Raw genomic sequence first — 24,028 nt, 5'->3', positions numbered from 1 at the left:
GTCTCCACATGTTCAACTGGTTAACTTAATGGAATTGCATTTGTCTTTAGTCCTCTTCTAACTGAGCCCGACATTATTTTGTGACTCCGAGGTGAAGTTGCACCATTGATTATCCCGCCATACGACTCGGGAGAGGTAGATGTATTGTCCCAATTGCAGAGCGAGTAGAATTTAATAACTCAAGATCCATGAGCAGGCAAACAAGCAAGCAGAAGCTAACATCGACACAAACAAAGGAAATCCAAAAGTTTAGGTTAAAGTTCACGCTCACCTCGATTAAATCTCTGCCGAAGAACAGAAACTGTGTATGGGGGCTATATTCCAAATCCAAACCAAACATTGTAGCTATATAGTTAGCTTCTAAGGCTATCTGCTATTCACTTTGAAGACCAGGGGTATTCAATTTTAACCCTACAAGGGCTGGAACATCATTAATTGCACCCACCTGGTGTCCCAGGTCTAAATATATCCCAGATTAGAGGGCTGCAATGATAAATTGAGCGGAATCAACTTCAAGAGCCAGAGTTTAATACCCCAGATGTAGACACTGGAGGGAGGAACTTACCAATTTCTATTTTAAAATTAGAACGTTTGGCATTTTCAGGGTGGACAAAACAATTACTGCGATATTTTACAGATTAATTGAATACTTTTTAACTGTGGTTACAGTAATCTCCACCTAAAAAGTAAGAACATTGAGAAACAAAGTAGCAGGATCCTTGGTATGAACTTTCCTCATCTTTCTAACCTGTATTACACAAGTCATACCTAAAGTGCAGTATACTGTATATATGTAATGACGCTATAAGCTAAAGGTCGGCCAGCATCCATTGTGTATTTACTACATGCCGCAAAATGTATTAGTGTGTTTTATTCTGTAGCTAGACATACTATTGTAATGCATACATAGTACTGTATGCAGCATAGACACACAGTTACATTCATTAAAACTACATGGAGCTAGGCTCAGAGAAAGACTGAAGAGTGTGTGTATTAAAAAGAAAGCATGTGCGAGACAGTGAGAGTGAGAAGTATACAGATAAATTATATTAGAATCAGACCAAGTCATCCTAACCACAGGTGACAAATTCAAATTATACAGTTTTCTGGAAATACCTATTACCTAGTCACAGGATGCACAATTTTATGCAACAGAATGCATCTCATTTCATACAAGATTTGTGTTACATTACAAATTGTAGCCCGTCCCTGGTTCTACAGATCTAAGTTGGTAACTGCCATTCAATTTAAGACCATTAGTAGTAGAAACAATCCTGATTGATATAGGCAACCTTAAAAAAAAATGATACCCCCCATGAAAGATGCACCACCTTTCTAGGCCGGAGCCATTTTGTAAATGCCAGTCTACTATGACAAGACGTGTCATTGAACCAAGTTTAGTTGAAATCGTGTCAGTGGTTTCTGAGATTGTGTGGGTTAGTGAAACCCATTCCAATGAGCATGTATGTCATGTCCCCGCTACAGTGCCACCGTGTTCAATATATGTTGGGTATTTTTATCCTGTTTTTCTCACCTTCCATTTTCATGAAGTCCAAATCAGGATTATGAACTTACTTCTTCCAAAATAAAATCCATGATTATGGCCTTGTCTTGTTGCAACAACTTCATAGTAAATGTGGTATAGTCAGAGATAAAAACACTTTTCTTCCAAGCATTTCATGCCCCGTTTTCGCATTGCTCGCTCAACCAGAAAGATTATCATGGGTAAACGCATTTCCCAGCTTAACATCCACAAGAAAACTTCCCAGGCACTGACCTACCACAAGGAGTCTGTAGAGTGCAACGTGAGAAGGCAGCCCTGTCCGACATTCCACCTGTCCAACCTGGGCAGCACATAACCAATTAGTGCCGCCCTATACTGAAACCCCAGGCATTGTCGGTATGCTGTGACCAGGATTCAAAAATATTCACCTTTAAATTAGGCAAAAGACCTGAAAAAGCCATGTCCAAACCACACCACTCCAACGACAAGCTGCTCTCCTACAAGTCGCAGGCAAGCATGCGTCAAACAAACCAACCACCTAAGGCAAAGCAGCAAAAGTCAACTGCACTGGCGGCTACTAGCAACACACCCAATGCCAAACGAAACCTCAGATCTGTGAGCAGAAGAGCAGCGGTTTCAAAGGGCATAGGAGGGGCAAAGGGCGAGGATCTGGGAAGCTGACCGTAGAGGTACTCTAGGGGGTCCTGGCCGGAGATGAGCCAGTTGCGGAAGAGGCGGAGGTGGTAGGAGCACTGGCGGAGGTGGTGGGCCAGCGCCCCATCCAGTGAGAGGGGGCAGCGCAGGCTGACGTCAGTGGAGAAACGCCTCAACAGCTGGGCCACGTGGTGCTCCTCCAAGGGCTCTGGGGAAGGAGGAACAGGAAGAGCGAGGATAGGATAGGAAGAACAGTGGAGAAGGGGACCATAAAGGATGAGGAAAGTGAAAAGAGCAGAGGAGAGGATATAAGAGAGAAGAGGAGGGGAAGAAGAAGCATAAGGAGGAGAAGAAGCGAAATGGGGGGGCATATAATGAAAGGGGCAGAGGACAACAGAAGGAGAGGGGGTGGCAATGTTAGAGGAGAGAATGGAATGACCGGAAAAGTGGATAATGCAGATGAAGCGTGGGACAAGCAGGGAAGAGGAAAAGTGAAAGGAATGACAGAGGGAGAAAGGGGAAGTAGCACCTATTGTGTGGACAAAGGGGGGGGGGGCGGTACAGTGACACTGTGCTGCTATTTCTGACGGCAGACCATCTCATGTAGACCATCCCATTTCTCCATGCTCGAGACCAACTACCAAAAATAACAACCATTCAGCTGACCCCACCCAATCCCATCCCACAGCTTTGCAGAAAGGCCTCTGCAAAGCATTTCCAATCCAAGCATTGGAGTGCAACAACATAAATCAAAATATACTTTATCAAAAGGCTACACAGCAATGTCATCGTACTAACCATCCACAATCCCTTATTTATTACGACATAGAAATCTACAGGGAAATGTCGGTCTAGTTTAAGTTATGTATTTTACAGCACTGACTTCTTTGGAGCCACAACACCACAGACGGGCATGTAACAAAAGGACTGCTTTAACGTTTAGATGTGGATGTACAAGCTTATTTTGTAAAAGGTATTCACAATGACACTAACATACAAATGAGACAAAGGGACATTTTGTCATTCAGATCGGTTATCCTACAACATATATGATACAGGTGTCCGGCGTGCATAGCGAATCCACAATAATTTCGCTCCATTGATCCCATCTGTAAAGCTAGAGTACGATGGACACCTTGAACTGACAGGTTTATTTTTACACGTCCCCAAAATAATTGTCAAATCTGAACATGTTTCCCCAGGTCACCACTATGGGATTTTTGGCAGGTCACCACTATGGAAAATGCATTTCAAGGATGGTTAGTTTTGGAGGATAAGGAAAAAGGATTTCAGGTCCCCACAAAGATTTGTAGCATATGTGTAGCGTAGAGAGTGAGAATGTGTCAAGACAGACCATGTGTATCCATCGAGAAAGTGTGTGGCATGTGTGTTTGTGAACGATTAGTGTGTAGATGAGCAGCAATGTGAATTTTCTGTATTTACACAGCTGCTCGGGGACGATAGGAAGTTGAACAGTCGGCTGGTTGGCCGGTAGAAGCTTTTCTCAGCTTTCAATCTTTGTACTGAAGCTCCCTTTCCATCGGCTTGTTAAATGGCAACGGTGGGAACAGGCCATGACCAGTGTCGGAGGTCCATCGTAGTTTTTGTAGCCTTTCGTTTGGCACTATGCTTAGAATATGTCCTGAAGGGCATGCAGCGTGCATCTGATTATGTATTGGGCTGAACTTCCCACGCTCGGAATAGCCATGCCATCCCGGACAGATACGTTTGCTAGGTTTGCCAAAAGTCTTCAGCCATCTGAGGTTTAATAGGCTCGGTTCTACCTTAACAGTGTTGGTGTGGTGGGGCCCTTTCAGGTCCTGAGGGACGTGCACACCAAGACCTTCTCGGCAGCGACCACCATTGTGTCAGACGGTGCGCTCTATTCGGTCTCCGGAATTCCACGATTAGTTCCTTGATTTTGTGTGTATCATTTTTTAACAGAGAGGTTTGTTCACCCGTTTGTCTGCAGCACACTAAACTGACATGTAGTCATAAGTGGCTGTGCAGTCATTGATACAGGAGTACTGTAAGGGGGGCCCCAGTGTTGCAGGTCAAGGAAGTGTTGCGCCCCCCCCCCCCCCCAACCACCTGGAAGTCATGGATCTACATGAGCAGGGCTTGATCAAGACCCCTGATTAAAGCCAAGCTATGGTGCTCAAAGCCAGGCAATAGCCAATAAACCGCATCCTTGCACAACTGACCACTTACAAATCATTGCAACTGTGGGTTTCTGTCAAGCAAATATTGCTTGTTAAAAAATCACATTTGGATTGTGTTTGTTTCTTCGGTTAATTTGCACAGATATATTCCTGACATAGAAGAGATGGACCCGTTCCTTCTGGACGAGATCTATGACGTGACCAGAAAGTTAGACTGGCATTTCTACAGTTCCTGCCTCAGCCTAAGGAGCATTGATCCAATCCTTACAAGTGTGTATTGAGTCCATACAATCCCAAGGTTTCGAGACCAGAAACTGGAAAGAATTTATTGAGCTCCAAGTGACCTTGAATGAGCAAGTAGCTAACACCCAGCAGCACCCAACAATTTGGCTCACTATGGTTTCTACCGGACCGTCATGGAGGCAGAGTCGGCCCATCCAGTGCCACTGACCAGACAGTACATTCTCCTGTCATTATTCCAACATCTACAAGCAATAAGGAAGAGCAAGGTGAAGCATTAAGCCAAATCGTTGATCAAAGAGCAGGTCCGGTACAGTGGTGCCCACAACATGAAATGCACACAATTAGTGCACCTACGTTCTCTGGCCGCTTTACACTTTGAGTGAGGTAGGGTGTTGTTCTCAGTCTGCCATTACCCAGATGTGGCTCTGCACTCCAGCAGTGATAGCGCCAAGGTTGGAATATATTTATCTTATGTAATGAGGTATATTGCTAAATGTCATTAGAATGTTGTGACCAGGGTTTTCTAACCTAAACAGCAAAGAAAAGAAAACCGAGGTTACCGTGGTAACGGAGCAATTTGAGTGTGTGGGAGAATCTTTTCCCTGGCTGTACTGTTGAACCACACTCCCTTGCTTGCTTGTAGTACCCTGACGCCTCTACAAGCAATTGCAGTGTAAACTCTAACATTGGAAAAACAAACAGGCATGTTGAAAAATTGTGACTGGAGTCAAAATACAAATAATCTTGAAGATAATATGTCACTTTAGGTTTCACAATTTTCACTTGTACAGGGCTTCTAGAAATCTCTGAAATTCACCAATGCCAAAATGTAGACCTAATAGATGCAAATTTTAGGTCCAGAGCTAGTTTTGCCTCCAGGATGTCTAATCTGATGTCTAAATGCAGGCCAACCGAGTTATGTAACGAATGCAAGGCGACAGTTCTCAGAAGTTACAAACCATTGGATAGCTAGTTTTTGCAACCATTTGATAGTTTGCTGAAATCAATTACCATCCACTAGCATTCCAAAGAAAAGAGCAAAAGCGATGAGTTCGATGTCTGGCAGAGTGGTCAGTTATCTGTGGGTGTGCATTGGTAAATTGAGGCGTCTGGATAGAGGTCTAAAGACTACGAGATTGCTGCTGATTCTCCATTGTCCAATTTAAAAGGCTCCAAACAGTAAATATTTTCAAAACTGATGAGCTAATTGAATTAATGTTTTCAGTTTTGAAACATCTGCTTCCGTTTGGTCCCAACTACCCAGTGAATATGACCGTTTTCAAGTGTTCAAAAGCCCAAGGAACTGAAAAGGGTCCTGGAAAACAGGTATTTGTATTTCACAAGCACGAGTCAAACATTGGTCAGATTCATAATCTACTGTATTATGACATACATACATGGGGATTTACTGTTAACCCTTTCCGTTTGGTGGTAACTACCAATGGTTTTGTCCCAGTGAAATTAGACAGCAAAACATTTTAGTTAACTTGCAAGTGTGAAGAATCAGCTGTCTTGAGTTGCTAATGCACGATACAGAATAAGAATTAAAAAAACAAGGGAAGGGTTAAGAGTTGGTAGAGGTTTTTGGTTGGTGTTTTCAACAGATGGTTCCAATTCACATCTTTAACATAGACAACATGTATATACATATCCAAGAACAAATATACACAAATACATCTATTTACAAAAAAAAAAAAAACATTGAATCATTGGGTGAGGGTGAATCATTTCTTACGCAGGATGATACAAACAGAATGTGAGGTAGTGTTAGAGAGTGAATGTCCAAGCGAATGGGCAGACAAAAGAAAGACTGGAGATACCCGGAGGTTTGGGAAACATGGCAGTAAACCATGTGAAGCAGAACTGAAAAATAGTTTTCCAAAGACATGCAAAACAAAAGGAGGTGGAGAAGTGGAAATAGACTTGAAAGAAGCAGACGTACCATTAGTCGGATGCTTTGCAAACGACACAGAAAATCGCTTTACTGCCGGCATAGACAACAACTCTGAGGAAATAAAAAAAGTCACTAGCGTTACCATCGGTCACAGAGCACCTGTGAAAGGTGTTAGTGTGTGCGTCTTTAAAAGGGAGTAGTGTTCAATCTTTACAATGTTTTTATTTTGCTATTCGGAGCAGTGGTAAATGTGTGGCAATAGCAAGAGAGTTATTCCATTTCAAATTCCATTTTAAAATGAGCATTTGTGGTTGTAAAATTAAGATGAAAAAGGAAATAAGTGGGACAGACAAGTAACATGTTCTTTAGGAACAAGCCAAAGCTTGGACCCTAACTGTTGGGGCAGAAGGTAGAATTGTAGAAGTGTGCTAGAAAGATGCTGGTGTTGCCTGAACATTGTGCTGATGCTTTCAAGATCAAAATAACGCAAACTAGATAAAATCTGTTTTAGTGACAGGATGAAAGGAGATGGCCTCAAAATTGTAGAAATGGGAGACAAAAAAAAAAAAAGAAAAAAAATTCCTTTTGCCTGTCTTGATAAGAATCAACAACATCAATGGTTAGGGATATCAGCCAGCTTACACAAGCCCCCAACTCCATCCACACCCTTCAAATGTGCTGCATCCCAAATGCATGAAACATGAAGACTGACAGCCTGAAGCACCATTCAAACACAATCAGCTACACCAAAACACACGCACACCAATCTTGGTTTCTCAAAAGGGACCATGTATGACAACACCAAACGCACATTGAGACTCGGATGCATTTCATGATCACTAAAGAGTTGTAACGACATGGATGGGAGACTAAATGGAACAACAGACCATGAGTGTGGCACAACGCTGAAAGAGGCAACAAGACAACCGAGAAGATGGCAGCCGATTGAAAAACCAGCCGTGACGACGACACACTGACACCATGTGGACAGTCAATTAAAAATACACCTCTGGCATCCCACAGATACTTGTCTAGGTAATAAAAATAAAGACAATGAAGAACTGAAAACCTAACTTCTGTTATTGTATATAAAATGAGTACTAGTAAACACAGAACAGCGTCACTTTACTGTTGACGGTAAATAACGATGTGGGCATTCTCTGCATCAATACACCCGTCGATCATGTGTTGTCCTAATAAAATACTGTGTGTGTGAATAAAGACACTGTCAGGTCAGAAACAATCCCAAGGAAGGGGTATGTAAATGGACAATGGCATACTGTGCTCATCACTGAATGGTTTCAATTCTAAACTACTACTGAGTATTTGTTCTACATGAACCCCAGAGCCATCTGCTGCCCGAGTCTCATAAATACTCTGATCAGGAAACAAGTTTTCTAGAAAGACTGTCAATTAATAATATAGAATTTTAAATAAACCTTAGACATGTAAGATGAATGTAGACTATGTAGATTTACTTTTTTTTTTTTACAGATGCAGTCAAATACTGTACATAGACAGCCTTGAACTTTTCCTAAATAATTCAGAATATCTTCTAAACTTTATAAATAATTACATAAGCAATTTGACTTTAGAAAATAAACATGACTAAATGATAGACTCCCAGAGCTTGTAGTAGGTGTCAAAGCTATTGACTCAAGACACAGCATCGGCATACATAAATATACATTTATATATAAATAGACAAATACGCCTTGTGGTCAGCAGTTTCCTAGTGTCAACTTGGCAAACATTTCAGCAGAAAACAGCTTGAATTCATCAGTGTTTGAGGGGTTCAACCTGCCATCCACTGTTCATTTTTCCAGCAGAACAGCCTCAAACACATAAAGCAACCTAGAATGATTCAAGACGATATGGTGAATTGTTTTTGATTGTTCATTACCAGAGACAGACCAGATGTCGATAATATCTAAAACATATGGCAAGAGCTGACAACAGCAGTAAGTGGAGGGCAGACCTCAAACAGTAAAGAATGTTAGCTGTTAGCTGGTGAAAATAGGGCAAACTTGGCAGTAGAATGATACAATAAGCACCGTTTTTAAGATGCCTTGGATACAGCCTCTGCAACAAGTACTAGCTCTGAGGTGTCTATAATTGTGTCCATGTCATTGCCTTCATTTTCAAGTTTGAAAAGTAATTGTTTCTCCCAGGATGTACACATTAAGTACATTTTAACAAAAACATATGGGAAAAGTCCCTGAAGAAAGCCTACAAATGTGGGAATTATTTAAGAACAATTCAAGGATGTCTAAATATTTGACCTGGTCTGTATAAATGAACTTCACAGATAGGCCTCAATATTTTGTTTCAGAGTTAACTGAAGATAATGCATACAGCTTGTTTCTACGGGACATAGCAGACAGGGAGATTCACATGTTTTCTGTGTTCATCTGGCTGGAAAGATTAAACAGATTACCAATTTCCCAGCTATCGGTTTTAAAGAAGCCTTTCAGTACTCCCCAACATGTGGTTCTTCAGGACCAGGATTATTCACATCCAGTCAAACAATACCATGTACTTTGTGTCTCCTGTTAAGCTAGCGGATTATAAACAGGATCTTGGCCACATACCGTCTTTATAGGACAAGCTGCCAGAGGAGAATTTTTTGCGGTGTGTGCGTGCGTAGTCCTGTAGGTTGGGGGCGCTAGAAGACCCACCCAAGACGGTGGTGCTAAAGAGTCCAGCACACTGAGAGCCTGTCAGAGGGGTGAGGGAATTAGTCACTGCAACACAACATGCAGTTATTCAAACAATGGGCCGTCTCAATAACCATATGTTGACAGGGGTACTTAACAGACCTGGGTTAAAGTACCACTGCAAATCCTGTCAAGTACACTATCTGGGCTTTTCTGGCGCAAAAAGGAAAACATTTAATGGTAGCAACAACAGAAGTTCTGCCTATCTACCATAATTGCTACAAGTATTTGCTAGGTTTCAAACAGTATTTGAACCCAGGTCTGGTTCTTAGCCCCTGGAAGAAAGATACATCTCTGCCTAGGTAAATCAACATCCCCTGACTTCCTGAGGTGTAAAAGGTACAAAGTAAGTTCGGCTGTGTTCACCACTTTAGGGAAGTATCTAAGAAACCAGGTAATGGGAGTTCAAAACTAACAAATGATCAATTGGAGTTTGTAAATTATCTGTGAACTCTGTTCACCTGGTCATTTAGCTCTTCCTTAGGAATTGCCCAAAACTGGTGAACCCAGCACAGTACTTCTGCTTTGTACCTTTTACACCTCTGCTGACTTGTGTCTTCTCACAAGGCCAATGGCTGTACTCTTCCAAGGATGTGTTATTGAGCCATAAGCCCTATATTTATTAACCCTTTCACTAGTGTGCCAACCCAACATAATGTGAGATTTGGTCAGAACAATATGACAACAATGCCAATTCTAATGCTGAGGTGGTAGGTTTCATTCCGGAAGGAGTTACACGCCAAATTGTATGAAATGTAAGTGGCCTTGGACAATAGCATCGGCTAAGAGGAAGTATCATTTCATTTCAGCTCAGATTATCTTTTCAAATTGTCCATTCCAGCAGTTTCAGCAACTATAGCCTGGCTGAGCAGAGTAGTCTGAAAGGGGTTGAAGACAATACATAGAACTTCATAGTCAAACAAAAAGATTAGTGCCAGATGTTCTGGAACAACAAGGCACTACCAACGTCACAGGGTGGACTGACACAAATGTCATTGTGTCCCAACTAGTACACCATTACCTACATAATGCACTATGTATGGCCAGGGCCCAGTCCAACAAAGTGCACTGTGTAGGGAATAGAAAGCCATTTGGGACTGATGCCATGCTGTTGACAGTGGTTTGAAAGTGTAACTAAATATGATAAAATATATGGATTTATTAGAACCTATGAATGTGTTGTTAATGACCATGCACGGTTTCAAAGTTATAAAGCGAATATTACACTACAAACCAGTCCAAAAGTAAGTTTGTCAAATGTTAGAGAAACTAAATAGATTTTTTTTTTTATTAACTTGAAGAACACATGAACAAACTTTAGAATGGTCAGTAATTTAGTAAAACCTTTAGTTATCCAAAACCAGATAGAAATAAATCACAGTGTCAAGAGAAATACTCTCGAGCAGTCAAGGACTACTCCTATAGAAAATCTGGCTACCACTTGAGCAGACATAAACCAAACTGCAGCTCCAAAGAAGTTTAAAAATAAGGTTTTGAGTGAGGGACAGAAGGGTTAAAATGAAGAGACCACTGCAAATTTAACACTTCTGTTCCTCACTCAAACTTACCTTTTCAACTTTTTTGGAAAGGAAAGAAAAAGGAGCAGTGGTCTCTTAATTTTATCCAGAGCTGTATAGTTAGATAAATGTCCATATCAGAATTGTATCAAGTTTCTGCGCACGCATAACACTCCAATTTACCATGATTGACGGCCACAATCCTGCATGGTACATCCTGAACAGGCTGATGTAAATTCACACGCAATGGAAATGATAATACAAAATGTAATTCTATCTACAGTTTTATTCTGTCTCGTAATGTAAAAATGCCCTTAGGCAGTGACAATGTATGAATTCTATTCCTCCCTCAGTCACTATGCCCTTTAATGACAGTTTAGAGAAGGGCAAACACCGTTGTCAAAGGCACCGGGGAGGGGTAGAGTGAAGCTGCCCCTAGGCCCTGCTCTTAGGTCATCATAAAGGCTGGGACTGGAGCGTGGAAAGCGATCCTGTATCTGTACCTATGGAGGAAGGAAACACTCACCTAGACCACTCTGTTTCATCTCAGGGGACTGACGAGAGCAGGAGGGGAAGAGACGGTAGCTGCCTGTTTTGGATGAAGACGTCTCTGAAAGGACCTGTGGCAATAGCAGCACATTTTAAATACCATATTTAAGGCTGCTAAACAAATGTACGATTCAATGAAACCCAGGTTAACATTTATCTCATGCAAATAACGGACGTGATCAAACCAAAAGGTGGAGACTAAAAACATAAGTATAAGACAATTCCTGCATTTGTCCTTTTCTGCTTTGTCAGCTCTCCCTTTCACCATTGCTCATCAAGTACAACATGCAGTCGAGCAAGACTTAAAAAGGTATATTAGGCCACAAGTGTGCTTGCATTGCTTTATATATAAAACTCGAGAGCCATACCAAGCTGCTGGGTAGCTCAGTGGTCAGAGTGGCTGTCTGAATCAAAGGTGTGAGTTCGCAGCCAGGTCGAGGCCACACCTCGTGTTTTTATAAAAATGTGCCTAGTCATCTAAAAATTACTCTAAGTAAATCCACATCCCCAGAAATCTGATAAAGATTAAATGGTTACTAGGCTGCTACATAGATTTATCATTACGATTGAATGCATAGATGTTTTTTGTTCCTACTCTGTTCCTACTCTATTAAATATGGTTCCATAATGTATCACATGTTGAATGTATCACATAAATCCATTGACATGTATGCTTGCATGTTTGGAGCCCAGTGGTAAGCGCAAATCTGCGCACAGCCAAATCAGGAAGATCTAAATACATACCCCCATGAAAGAGCTATGGTTACCCAAATACTATGGGAAAAACTACATAAGTGGGGGACAACATGTTTACTGATGCCTTGTTTCTCACTTGACACCGGAGAGAAATAGGTAAAAACATAGGCAATATAGGCTTGGTTAATTTCAGTCTATACACTGCTTTCAGACATGGTTGATTTCTATTGACAATACATGTCTCCAGGTTTTATTATACCTCCATAGACCCAGTCTTGCGGTTGCGAATAAGTGGGGATCTCCGATGGACGCCCAATGGTTCAGAGAGTGGTGCAGCCCGGTCAAGCTCATCACGTGATAGATCCTCCAAGCTGCCAGGGTCGGTCTGTTTCTGATCGTTCTGAACCGGGAAAGAGGGTCCCACAGACTAAGCACAGACAATGTGAAAACAAAAAAAAAAATTGCATACACCCTCTATAAACACATCTATATATACTGCGGTTCAAAAGTCTGGGGTCACTTAGAAATGTTTTTTGTGAAAACACAGCAAAATTAATAGGAAACAGTCAATAACAAGGTTAGAAATATTGATTTTTAATTTAAATAATAATTGTGCTCTTCAAACTTCGCTTTCGTCAAAGAATCCTCCATTTATAGCAATCACAGCATTGCAGAATTTTGACGATCTAGTTATCAATTTGACATAATCTGAAGAGATTTCCCCCCATACTTATTGAAGCACCTCCCACAATTTGGATTGGCTTGATGGGTACTTCTTACGTACCATACGGTCAAGCTGCTCAACAGCTCAATGGGGTCAAAATCCGGTGACCACTCCTTTATAGACAGAATACCAGCTGACTGCTTCTTTCCTAAGTAATTCTTGTTAGTTTGGAGCTGTGCTTTCAGTCATTGTCCTACGGTAGGAGGAAACAGGCTCTAATCAAGTGCCATCCAAAAGATATGCAACAGAGTTTTAAAATGAAGTGATAACCTTTTTTAAAGATCCCTTTTACCCTGTACAAATCTCCCACTTCACCACAACCAAAGCACCCCCAGACCATCACATTGCCTCCACCACGCTTGACTGATGGCGGCAAGCACTCCTCCAGTATCTTCTCATTTGGTCCTCATCTCATGAATGTTCTTTGTGATCCGAACACCTCAAACTTAGATTTGTGCGTCCAGTGTCGGTTTCTTTTGCCCACCTTAATCTTTTCTGCAGCTTTTTCATTACAACTCTACCCAGGCCAGCATCCTGGAGTCACCTATTCACTGTTGACATTGAGACTGGTGTTTTGCAGATACATTTGATAAAGCTGTCAGTTGTGCACCTGTGAGGAATCTGTTTCTCAAACAAGACACTAATGTAATTGTCCTCTTGTTCAATTGTACACCGGGGCCTCCAGAATACTCACCTAGTCTAAAGAAGGCAAGTTTTATTGCTTCTTTTATCAGCACAGCAGGTTTCAACTGTGCTAACAGAAACACAACGTGCCATTGGAACACAGGCGTGATGGTTGCTGATAATGGGCCTCTGTATGCCCATGCAGATATTCCATTAAAATAAGCCATTTCGAGCTACCGTAGTCATTTACAACATTAACAATGTCAACACTGCATTTCTGATGAATTTGATGTTACTGTTAATGGACAGAAAATGTGCTTTTCTTTTCGAAAACAAGGACATTTCGAAGTGACCCCAAAAATGTAAATGGCAGCGTACATCTATTCATAACAAAACACGGTAAATCTACATTTTAGAGCATTTGGTACCCTGATCTGTGCTATTTTATTTGAATGTTAGTCCACTTTACATTAACATGTGTAAACTTTTATTCCACTTGCTACACATGGAGTGTCTGATGTAAGGCAAGTACTGCTTAGATTGGCGAGCATAAACAAGCTACAACAAACAGCATGAAGGTAGGTCTATTTGTCCATTTCCGAATCGAACGTCATAAGAACTACACAGGAAATGGGTTATTTCATTATATTGCTCATTTGAAATGTCATGGTTTCCTTTAATGTAAAAATAAATTCACAGACATTTCAATTTAATAAAGAACAAGTCTTGTCAGAAAAAAACAAGAAACCAGGCAAGCCTAGTTCAGCCGGCCCACAATAGAAAGTGTTGCCGTCTTGAGATTCAAACCTGGGTCGCCCACGTCAAAGGCTGTGTCGTTAACCATTACACCACGGAGCTGTACGTTTGCCGGCTGACAGTATTGCCTCATCTATACTGACACCCAACATCTGTATATGATGAACAAATCCTCTTCTGCCACTGGCCGTTTTAATAGTTAATTGGCCATTCGTAAATGACATTGATACAGTTAAACTGACTAACGTTTCTTACTAAGTTCACCTCCACCACAAATAGCATCTATGTAGGGCGTTTGCCACTAGCCATTTTAACCGTGTATTAGCCAGTAATAAGCTTTACCGGTATCTACTAACTTACTAGAATAGTCATAAGAATTGAGCAATTGCTAGCGAGTCTGCCAAAGCTATTTCATTTCATGGCAAAACAATGTACTTTTTCCTTTCATTCGTGAATTACATTTATACAGTAACTATCAATAAAGGTGACGATAACTAACCTTTTCATCAAGTGAAAAGACGAGAGAATCGTGGAATCTACCAGAAATAATTAATAAATGTTGTCGCTCTCAATAGATTCAAACTGAGGCCTTCCACATGAGAGGCACTGTCTCCACTACGCCACGGCATTAAATTTTTTAGCAGTCGCTAGACTCCATTGAGGATCGTGTTAAACTGACTTAACGTTTCTTATTACATTTACCTCCACCATAGCATCTATGAACTGTATTGCTTTTGCCACTGGCTGTTTTAACAGCTTATTAGTCAGTATTAAGCTTACGCGGTGCAGCAAAAAGTAAAAGGTTTTAAATATATGGTAATCATTTCCATTTCCTTGGAAAGATCTTCATCAGAACAAAGGTATGTAAACCTTTTTTGTATTAAACCATTACCTCAGCAGAGGCGGGACGGAAGCCAAAGCCCATTGGTGCATTCTCCTCCTCCTCACAACCTTTGACCCCAGGACTGAAGTGAAGCTCCACATGGAAACGCTCCTCTGATGACGGGTCCTGGGGGACGGTATAGAGGGGTTAGTGGAAGAAAACGTTCCTCTGATGATGGGTCCTGGCGGACGTAGAGAGGTTAGTGGAGGAAAACGCATGTACAGATACAGACCTTGTTGTTGTCCTCATACAGCATGATGACTATCTGGGTCATGTAGTTGAGTTCAGAGACGGCACTGAGGTAGTCCATCGCCCGCTTCCACTGTTGGTCCTTCTCCTCCTGTAACACAATAATTCACTTCAATGAATGTATCGACCCTAGTTCTGCAGCAGTAGAGGGTCATGCACTGCCAGGAAGTCAGAAGTCTGTGTTGGTTGTGTCCTTACGTCAAGCAGGCCTCCGTAACGGAAGATGCTGAGCAGAGAGTGGACGTGACTCTCGCTGGTGAAGTACAGACGCGTTCTGACGTGGCGACCCGGGGACATCACTCCTCGAGAGTACCTGACACGCCAGAGAAAACAGAACGTCATTCATGCTCTCCGTCATTACATTCAGGTTGACCCTGCAAGCATTGAGGGCACGAAACATCACTGATTCTAAGAAACAACTTTAATGCATTTGTAGGGATGCTGTCTAGTGGGACTGCTGCTGACTCTGTCCGGCATGAGTTCTCAACCCTGCCCATGTCTTCCTGCACCTTCCTGCTATCCCCGTCTAAGATCACGCTTTTAAAATCCTAATGCCACCAACAATCGATCTGAGTCTAGGTGTTGCTTAACCATCACAGTCCTGCGGGTCAACACTCACAGGGGGTGGAGTTTATTGACCGACTCATCCTCGTGGGTCCTCTGCAGGTCCAGTTGGATCTTCTTGACCAGGGGTAGGCAGTAAGCGTAGGCTATGTCCAGCTTCTCGACTTTGTTAATGCCATATTCCTGAGGACAATACGGAAGTCATGAGATACAATTCCTGCCTAGGAAACACACCGGGTTCAAGGAGTCGCTAGGATACAAAGTATGGGTGCATCTCAACCTTGGACAGCTGTCTATCAAGGCACAGCACGGTTACAGAGAGCTTGTGACAGCCTAGAAAGTCCCAAAGCATCCATCCTTCCCTCAGTTGAGCCCACCACCCATCCCTTCCTCAGTAGTGATAACCTGAACAGCCCTGGGATGAAAAAAAAATTAAATCCAGCCATCACAATCCCACCCACCTGTGGAATGATGATGTCGGCCAGGGCCCGGGACAACCTGAACAGATCTAGAGTGTCCTCCAGCCCCAGCGTGGCGTTGTGCTGAACATCGTATTTCACACAGTCGTAGATGTCTGGGATCTTGCTGATGTCGTAGCGGCCGCTCTTCATCCGGAAGTCCCGCTCCAGCTTGGACCAGCGCTGCAGCATCAGCTCCAGGGACTCACTGTGATAGAGCTGCAGATCTGGCGATGGGGAGGGAGGGGGTGAAGCGGTAGGGAAAATGGAGCAGTGTGTGGGTCATCCAACGTGCCTTGCGTTTTTGACATTCACCGATTTCCCAGCGTCGTGTCAGTGAAGGATCTACCTGCAGACTTGGGGTCCTCCAGTCTCTTGCGTATCTGGGAGGTGAGGCTCTGTATGAGGGTGTAGACCTGGTCGCATGTGGTCACAGGGTTCTCCACGATCTTCATGGAATTCACCAGAGAGGAAGCACATGTAGGGGCCAGCTGGACACACAAAACAGACATCCACACACAGATGCACCCTTGTTAGATAAGGAATAAAAATCTATTTGTAATACTAGGTAGCCAAAACAAAGAAGTGAAATTCCTATCGTCCTCAAATCAACATTTCCTGCACATCAACACCTTATTCAGTTATTTTAGCCGCTGCTCTTTCCCCATTCACTAACACACAACAGGAAGGGTGACAAGGAAACTGAAAGCTTCAGAAAGGATTGGTGTAAAGGGGAGCCAGTTCCACTTGCAAACCTCATTAGAAATAAGTCCTTCCTGAGATCAGATTTAGTAGAGAATTTTTAACAATACCCATCTCTTCATTTAAATCCCCTTTTCTTTTAAGCTTGCTTATGTTTGGTGATAGTACCGTGAACTACACCACTGTTCAAAAGTTTAGGGTCACTTTGGATTTCGAAAGAAAAGCAAAAAAATGTGTCCATTGAAATAATATATAATTGAACAGAAATACAGCATAGACATTGTTAATTTTGTAAATGTCTATGGTAGCTGAAAACTGCTGATTGTCTTTGCGAAAGAGCTTTAAGAAACGCTAATGTATGAAGATGATGCTGATGATTGACTGAGATGTATGTTTTAGGATACTCTTGGAAGAAGTTGGGTTACAGAAGTTTTTGGAGAAAAGGACTCCTCACCAACATTGGCTAAATTTTAGCTCACCAAGCTAATACCTAGGCTAGGATGCATAGAGAATCAGAGTTGTATAGCTGTGTTGTATTGACCAGGCACAAAACAGATGCAAACATCAATAAAGCAGGAAGTTAAAGTTGTCAGACAAGAAACATTTGTTTCCATCTTTCATCTCACAACAGGAGACAGTTTGAGTGAGCAGGGACAAGGATTTACCCTATCAAAGTCCTCCTCAGTGAAATCCATATTTTTCTGCATGATCTCATGGAGACGGGCCTTGACGCGATGCTGGCAGCTGCTGAGGGAGTCACTGTCATTGTCCAGCAGGCCATTCATATTGGCACTCTTCACCATCTGTACCAGGATGGGTGTCAGTTCTCCCTCTAGCGCCAGCAGACCCTGCCAATCAAACCGTAAAAGTCACAGGTAAATGCGCACACGCACCAGAGGCACGCACGCAAACGCACGCGACCGCACGCACACAAAGTTACCTTGGCGAAAGCTGCAGCAGTCATCTGCACCCTGCCCTCGTCAGACGCATAGATCTTGAGATCATGTCGGTATGTGCTGTGTAACCGTAGCAACCCACAACCAGGAAAGCCAGCGTAGTCGCCTAGGATGACAGACAGTGGAAGCAAATTAAGAAGTGCCTCGATTCCCTACCTTTTCAGCATAGGGACTAAACATTTGCTAAACTTTGGATAATAGCCCAATGCTGTAAACGCTAGGCTTCCTTTGGTGTGCATCTCACCTTGTCCTCCGGGGTACATGCAGCGGAAGGCCCTTCCCAGCTCCTCTGCCTGTACCCGGCCTGCCGGGGTCAGCTCCCCTCCCCACTTCAACACCAGCAGAAGAGAAGGGCCCTCCTTACGAGTGTCTGTGGGACAATATCCGCTTCAACTATCAGTCCATTCAGCCCAACTTAGTGGAAAACCTCAGACATCAGCATTTATTGAACTATGACATTTAATACAAGGTTTTACACTAATCCCCATTTGACAAAGAAAACCCTTGCTACATTACATTTAACAAGCAAAGCATTTGTTGGGAGAAAAATGCTGAATTTGCATATGTGTAGCACTAGAGAGAGGCGTTTGATTTGCTTTGGAGTGGTGATTCTGTGGTGCATATGAAATGACACACTGATAGAATTTGAAGCAGAATTTGAGGCAAAGTACCTCTACTATAACACACTGATGATGGTTGCAGGCAGAGATGTAAACGTTTCAGGAAATTCCTAATTATTACATAAATTACCAGGTAAAAGTAGTTTGTAACTAACCAATGACCTAAATCGAAAATGTTTCACTCTTCCTTTGTATTGTAACCCACAGGTTAATAATGTATGCCCTTTATTTGGTAATTTAGGTTTAACAAACCTCCCTAAAGTGGTGCTTTTACACATCTGGTTTGAGGCCTGTAATGTAAAGGCTGTTTCATGGTATAAGGCCTACTGACTCAAAACGAAATACAAACGCAAAACAGACAAACTACAGCGCATGGTGATGTCGGCAGAGAGAAAGCCAACCCTTTATAATCTTTAGTAGTACATTTACATACCTTCCTCCTCGCTGGATGTTTTGGGCTGCCCATGGGGCAGGTAGGTGATCTGAACTTTTCGGTTGATCCCAGAGAAGTGGCCATACCTTGAAAGTCAGAAACAGGAAAGAAAAAAGGAAAACCATTAAAATGTTTTAAAAGTGTCCCCATGTCTAGTCAAACAGTCAGTCTTGAATTCCATAGCCTGGGAGCAAGTCTGTGTTTTATCCAACTGGTTATTGTCTATCTAGCCAAGAGGTGCCTGGAAATGGGGAATAAACAATGTTAGTGTTGGATGCAGAACCATTCGGTTAGGCAAAAACATACTAATGTAACAGTTTCATGACAAGAAACCAGGCAAGACTAGTTCAGCCGGCCCACAATAGAAAGTGTAGCCGTCTTGAGATTCAAACCTGGGTCGCCCACGTCAAAGGCTGTGTCGTTAACCACTACACCATGGAGCTGTACATTTGCCGGCTGACAGTATTTCCTCTTGTCTATACTGACACCCAACATCTGTATATGATGAACAAATCCTCTTCTGCCACTGGCTGTTTTAATAGTTAATTGGCCATTCGTGAATGACATTGATACAGTTAAACTGACTAACGTTTCTTACTAAGTTCACCTCCACCACAAATAGCGTCTATGTAGGGCGTTTGCCACTGGCCGTTTTAACCGTGTATTAGCCAGTAATAAGCTTTACCGGTATCTACTAACTTACTGGAATAGTCATAAGAATTGAGCAATTGCTAGAGAGTCTGCCAAAGCGATTTCACTTCATGGCAAAACAATGTACTTTTTCCCTTTCATTCGTGAATGACATTTATACAATAACTACAAATAAAGGCGACGATAACTAACTTTTTCATCAAGTGAAAAGACTTGAGAATCGTGGAAACCACCAGAAATAATTAATGTTGTGGCTCTCAATAGATTTGAACTTAGGTCTTCCACATGAAAGGCACGGTCTTTAACCACTACGCCACGGCATTACACGTTTCAGCAGTCGCAAGACTCCATTGAGGATTGAGTTAAACTGACTAATGTTTCTTATTAAGTTTACCTCCACCATAGCATCTATGAACTGTATTGCTTTTACCACTGGCCGTTTTCACAGCTTATTAGCCAGTAATAGGCTTACTAGTATCTGCTTACTTCTTAGGAATAATCATAAGAATTGAGCAATTGCTAGCGAGACTGAAGATGAACTTTTCCATGCCAGAAACAGTCGCAATATAACCGTATACAGTTTGAATTAAGGCTTACTATAATGTAACTACGTTTTTAAGCCAGCAAATGTGTTTGTCTATCCTGACCCAAAACGCATGCATGGATGCGTACTTCAAAAATCCACCAGAAACAGTCACACTGTAAACGGTTTTATTCAGGCTTACCATAATGTAGATGCAAACTTTGCTGGCTAAAACCGTTAGTATCTATTTGGAATAATTCCTAATGCAAAAACTGCGTCGCCTGCAAGGAGATATGAACTTGGGACCTATAGTTCACAAATCCGCTTCTCTAACCACTACGCTATTTAACAAGGGGCAGTCAGTCAGTAAGAGACATTCGCTCTTCTTAGCCGGCTCCGCTTACACAGTCTGGGAAAAACAGACAAAGGTAACTCATTTACTATTCTGAAAAAAAAGAAAAATAGTGAATGCTTAATCAGGTACATATTACAGGTTCCATATCCTTTCCTGCTTTGTGGTTTGTACAGCAGCAAAGATTGGACATCACATTCTTTGTGCAGATCATATCTTCCACCACCTAGTTGATACATTTTTGCTACAACTACAATGTCCTAGAAAGTCAAGAAATGACCTGAGTTGAGCATGGGCCAAATAACATGCTTGTCTAATAAGAAATATACATCACTCACATCTCCAGAACGGTCTTCAGCTGCTCCAGTTTGGATTTCTTCTCTTCAATCTCACAGTCTTCTCTTCCATCACCTAGTTCCAGTAACAGCTGCCGAGCAATGTCCAGTACCTCCTAACCATACAAAAGTGATGGGGGAAAAAAAAATACATCAGTGACAGTATAAAACGCAGTACTTTGAGACACATACAGAAACAAAACGACATGTACAGTTGAAGTTAGTTGTGTCAAATGGGATTCCTACACCAGTTTTGACCCTCTAAACACAGGAATTGATGTTTGCTATCAAAGAGAGGTGTGGTAGCTAACTAACTGTACGTGACTTGTTTTCGCCCCACAGCCAAATTAGTATGATGTAAGAACAGATGGAGTCAAATATATTTGCACTATTCGAGTGCAACGGAGCAGAACACAAACATGTATTAAGCTATGGGATATCTTTACCCTGTATGCAACTTTCATTTACCAAAGGTGAGAACGTGTGCGAAATATGGCTTGACTATTGTATTGTATAGTATACTAAACTACTGTGTTTAGTACCACCAAACAGTAAGCCAAAATAACAACATAGTACTCATCTATGCACCACTTCGCTTGTTCCCAGTCATAATGTAAGTTTTTGCAAAGCATGTCCCTTATTCTAACTATCAGACTTTCTTCAATTTCAAGTCAGAAAGTTTGTTTGACCTGTGCTGTAGACCACACAAACACACATCTAAATATCAAACACGGTTTTCTATTTCAGCTTGCTTTAAAAGAAATACTGAATCACACAGGGGTGCCAATAGATTTGACCTCATCTGTAAGTTAGCCAGTTAACCAAGTTAGTAAGATGTATATTATTTACAGTTAGTTAGCAATCACCCCTACATTCTTTAGCTAGCTACCGTAACGTGTCTCCAAATGTAACGACTTGGCCCCAGTTTGTGCTTAGATTTTACCCATTGTGACGTACAGTAATCCACTTTCCATGCGTATTGTCCTCCTCCAGGGAGGAAATTCTTTTCACAGTCTTGTGGTTAACACAAACACATGGACACGTACAGTTAAAAAAGTCCAGTCAGCCGCATCAAATGTGATTCACACAATCACCTGTGACAGAATTTATTAGTTGGCTACATTTTGAAAATAACCAAGATAAACAAGGACACAGCTGGGATACATACTACAGAAAGCAAAAGACAAGAGGGGATTTAACTCAGACTGTATAATAACAGCACCACAGCTTTACCCAAGACCAGCCTCCAGAGATAAATCCTCTGTGCTGAAACGCTTATATTAAAGTCTTAACAATAATACCCTCTAGGTGTGGACTTGTAGATACTCCAATTACCTGCAGTTGTTTGGGCTTCTTCAGTTTCAGCTTCCCTGTCTTGTAACCTCCGTATTTCTCGAACAAATCAAAAAACCTATTGAAGAGATATCAAAATACTGTAGACACATGAATAAAACAAATAAAGAGTATAAAAGGAGAGGAAACTTAAAAAGAAGTCAATTATTCTGTATATGATGTCAAGACTGTGGAAGAGAGTAGACTTGAAGAAGAAGCTCACTCGCTGGCCATTTGTCATGATTATATAAGACATAAATGGACCACACAGAAGCCAAAAAGCGTTACACAGACAATGTACAGTGTTTCAAAGAAACTTACATGGGATTCCGCACTTCCATCTTCATCTTTTGCTTAGGAGTTCGGTCTCCGTGGCGGATTATTGCGATGACACAGCGTAACTCCATCCTGTTTGGAGAAAATGTGACAGTAAAGGAATAAGAGTTAACCAACAGGGCATGTTGGGGTATTACCTCCATCACTAACATGTTTAAATAAGCAAAAGTCTCACGGCTACAGTGAAGGTGTATCTGTCTGGACTGGAAACGTTTCAGCTTTCAGCATTAGATGTCTATTTGAAAGCTAAAGTTTCCAATCCAGACAGTCAAAATGTTTTCAGTCAGGACAGGCAGTCAGTATGAGATGCCTGCATGTCTGGACGGTGGACGTTTCAGCCATCTGTGAGAAATGTCTGTCTATCTGGGATATCAACAATGTTGCTTTTAGTGTGAAGCACGCGTGGGTGCGCATCTCTCTCACATGGTGCCAGATGTGGTGGGGACGATGGGGATATCCTCAGCCTCTGTAGGGATGGACCAGGGGATATGGAACTGGGGTGCAAGCTCCCTCATTACTATATTACTACAGAGAATGAAAACGTAGTTAACGACCAACAAACACATTCCATTTATAATAACCTGAAATAAACTCTACTGAATGAAAAAAGTCAAAATAGGATAGTCTAGCGTTTAGAGAAACCTTGACTCACAGTTTTAAATTTTCACATGCTAAAAAGCAATGGTTATTTCAGACAGAGTAAATGAAAATCATTGCTTTCAATCACATTTGAAAAATGTATGAATAATTTAGTGTAGGCCCTTTCTGACCGAGGACAAAAAAAAAAATGTCAGTGTAGAGTATACTTTTTCTTGGTCCTGTGCAGTTTTAGATCAAACAATACATGTCTAAACACAAACACTTTAAATTTCCACTGATTTTAAATGGTGGGTTATTTGAACCCTGCTAGTGTGGCCTAAATCAAGGGCCGAGGAGAAAGCATTGGTGAATCTGACCACTACTTAAATTGAAACTGCATCCAATTTAAGAAAGGTTTAGGTGCTTAAAACAACATTAATGGACCAGAGCCCAGGAGTCAGAGCTAGAAGTACATGCACACCCATGACAATACCCACAAAAACCAGACCGAAATAGCAGGTCATACCCCAGGATCTTGGCACAGTCATCGTAGTACTTCATGGAGTTCTTCACAAAACTGAAACCATTGACATCACAGACATAGGAGTGGCCATTGGCTCGCAGAAGGTCAAATCCACACACGGTTTGCTGCAAAACAAAGACTGTAGGAATGACCCAGGTCTGCACTGTGTACACACTCATTAAGAGGAGTGAAATGATTAACCAATTCCAAAATCAACCCACGGCCCATATCCGGAGGCATGTCGATTCACATGCAGAGGAGCAAACAATACAACCAACTGAGCCATGACTGACCTTGAATGCTAGGCAGACCTTGCGGGCCACTAGTTTCTCCATTGCGGTAAGCATGACCGGGTAGCGGATCTCCTTTCCCTCGCTGTCCCTCTCCACCTTCCCGTCCAGCGCCGGGGACTTACGGGCCTCAGCATGGGCATAGTCAGGCCCCACTGTGTACACCTGAAGGCAAAGGTAGAGATTGAGTACACTGACAAGG

At 42.0% G+C, this 24,028-nt stretch overlaps 1 protein-coding gene across 13 annotated transcripts in view; it reads right to left on the bottom strand.

The window, feature by feature from the left end:
• Window positions 1-24,028, bottom strand: part of ppip5k1a (diphosphoinositol pentakisphosphate kinase 1a) — a 53,819-nt gene that overhangs the window by 15,115 nt on the left and 14,676 nt on the right. For 5 of the 13 annotated variants that reach the window (XM_034296050.1, XM_020054476.3, XM_010877832.5 and 2 more), the window contains 21 exons: window positions 23,830-23,991; window positions 23,540-23,661; window positions 22,858-22,959; window positions 22,420-22,506; window positions 22,102-22,177; window positions 20,770-20,882; window positions 18,906-18,991; window positions 18,097-18,222; window positions 17,837-17,958; window positions 17,562-17,744; window positions 16,544-16,685; window positions 16,198-16,421; window positions 15,792-15,919; window positions 15,371-15,485; window positions 15,156-15,263; window positions 14,933-15,049; window positions 12,196-12,363; window positions 11,218-11,311; window positions 9,049-9,174; window positions 6,506-6,568; window positions 2,187-2,366 (listed from right to left, as the gene is read on the bottom strand). In XM_034296050.1, coding sequence (XP_034151941.1) covers window positions 2,187-2,366; window positions 6,506-6,568; window positions 9,049-9,174; window positions 11,218-11,311; window positions 12,196-12,363; window positions 14,933-15,049; window positions 15,156-15,263; window positions 15,371-15,485; window positions 15,792-15,919; window positions 16,198-16,421; window positions 16,544-16,685; window positions 17,562-17,744; window positions 17,837-17,958; window positions 18,097-18,222; window positions 18,906-18,991; window positions 20,770-20,882; window positions 22,102-22,177; window positions 22,420-22,506; window positions 22,858-22,959; window positions 23,540-23,661; window positions 23,830-23,991 — 2,644 coding nt within the window. The remainder of the gene's footprint in view (window positions 1-2,186; window positions 2,367-6,505; window positions 6,569-9,048; window positions 9,175-11,217; window positions 11,312-12,195; window positions 12,364-14,932; window positions 15,050-15,155; window positions 15,264-15,370; window positions 15,486-15,791; window positions 15,920-16,197; window positions 16,422-16,543; window positions 16,686-17,561; window positions 17,745-17,836; window positions 17,959-18,096; window positions 18,223-18,905; window positions 18,992-20,769; window positions 20,883-22,101; window positions 22,178-22,419; window positions 22,507-22,857; window positions 22,960-23,539; window positions 23,662-23,829; window positions 23,992-24,028) is intronic. The other 8 variants (XM_010877858.5, XM_020054507.3, XM_020054490.3 and 5 more) reach the window with 7 other exon arrangements.

The sequence above is a fragment of the Esox lucius genome, chromosome 2 (assembly GCF_011004845.1).
Source record: "Esox lucius isolate fEsoLuc1 chromosome 2, fEsoLuc1.pri, whole genome shotgun sequence".
NCBI lineage: Eukaryota > Metazoa > Chordata > Actinopteri > Esociformes > Esocidae > Esox > Esox lucius.
This window is presented reverse-complemented; position numbering and strand designations above follow the sequence as displayed.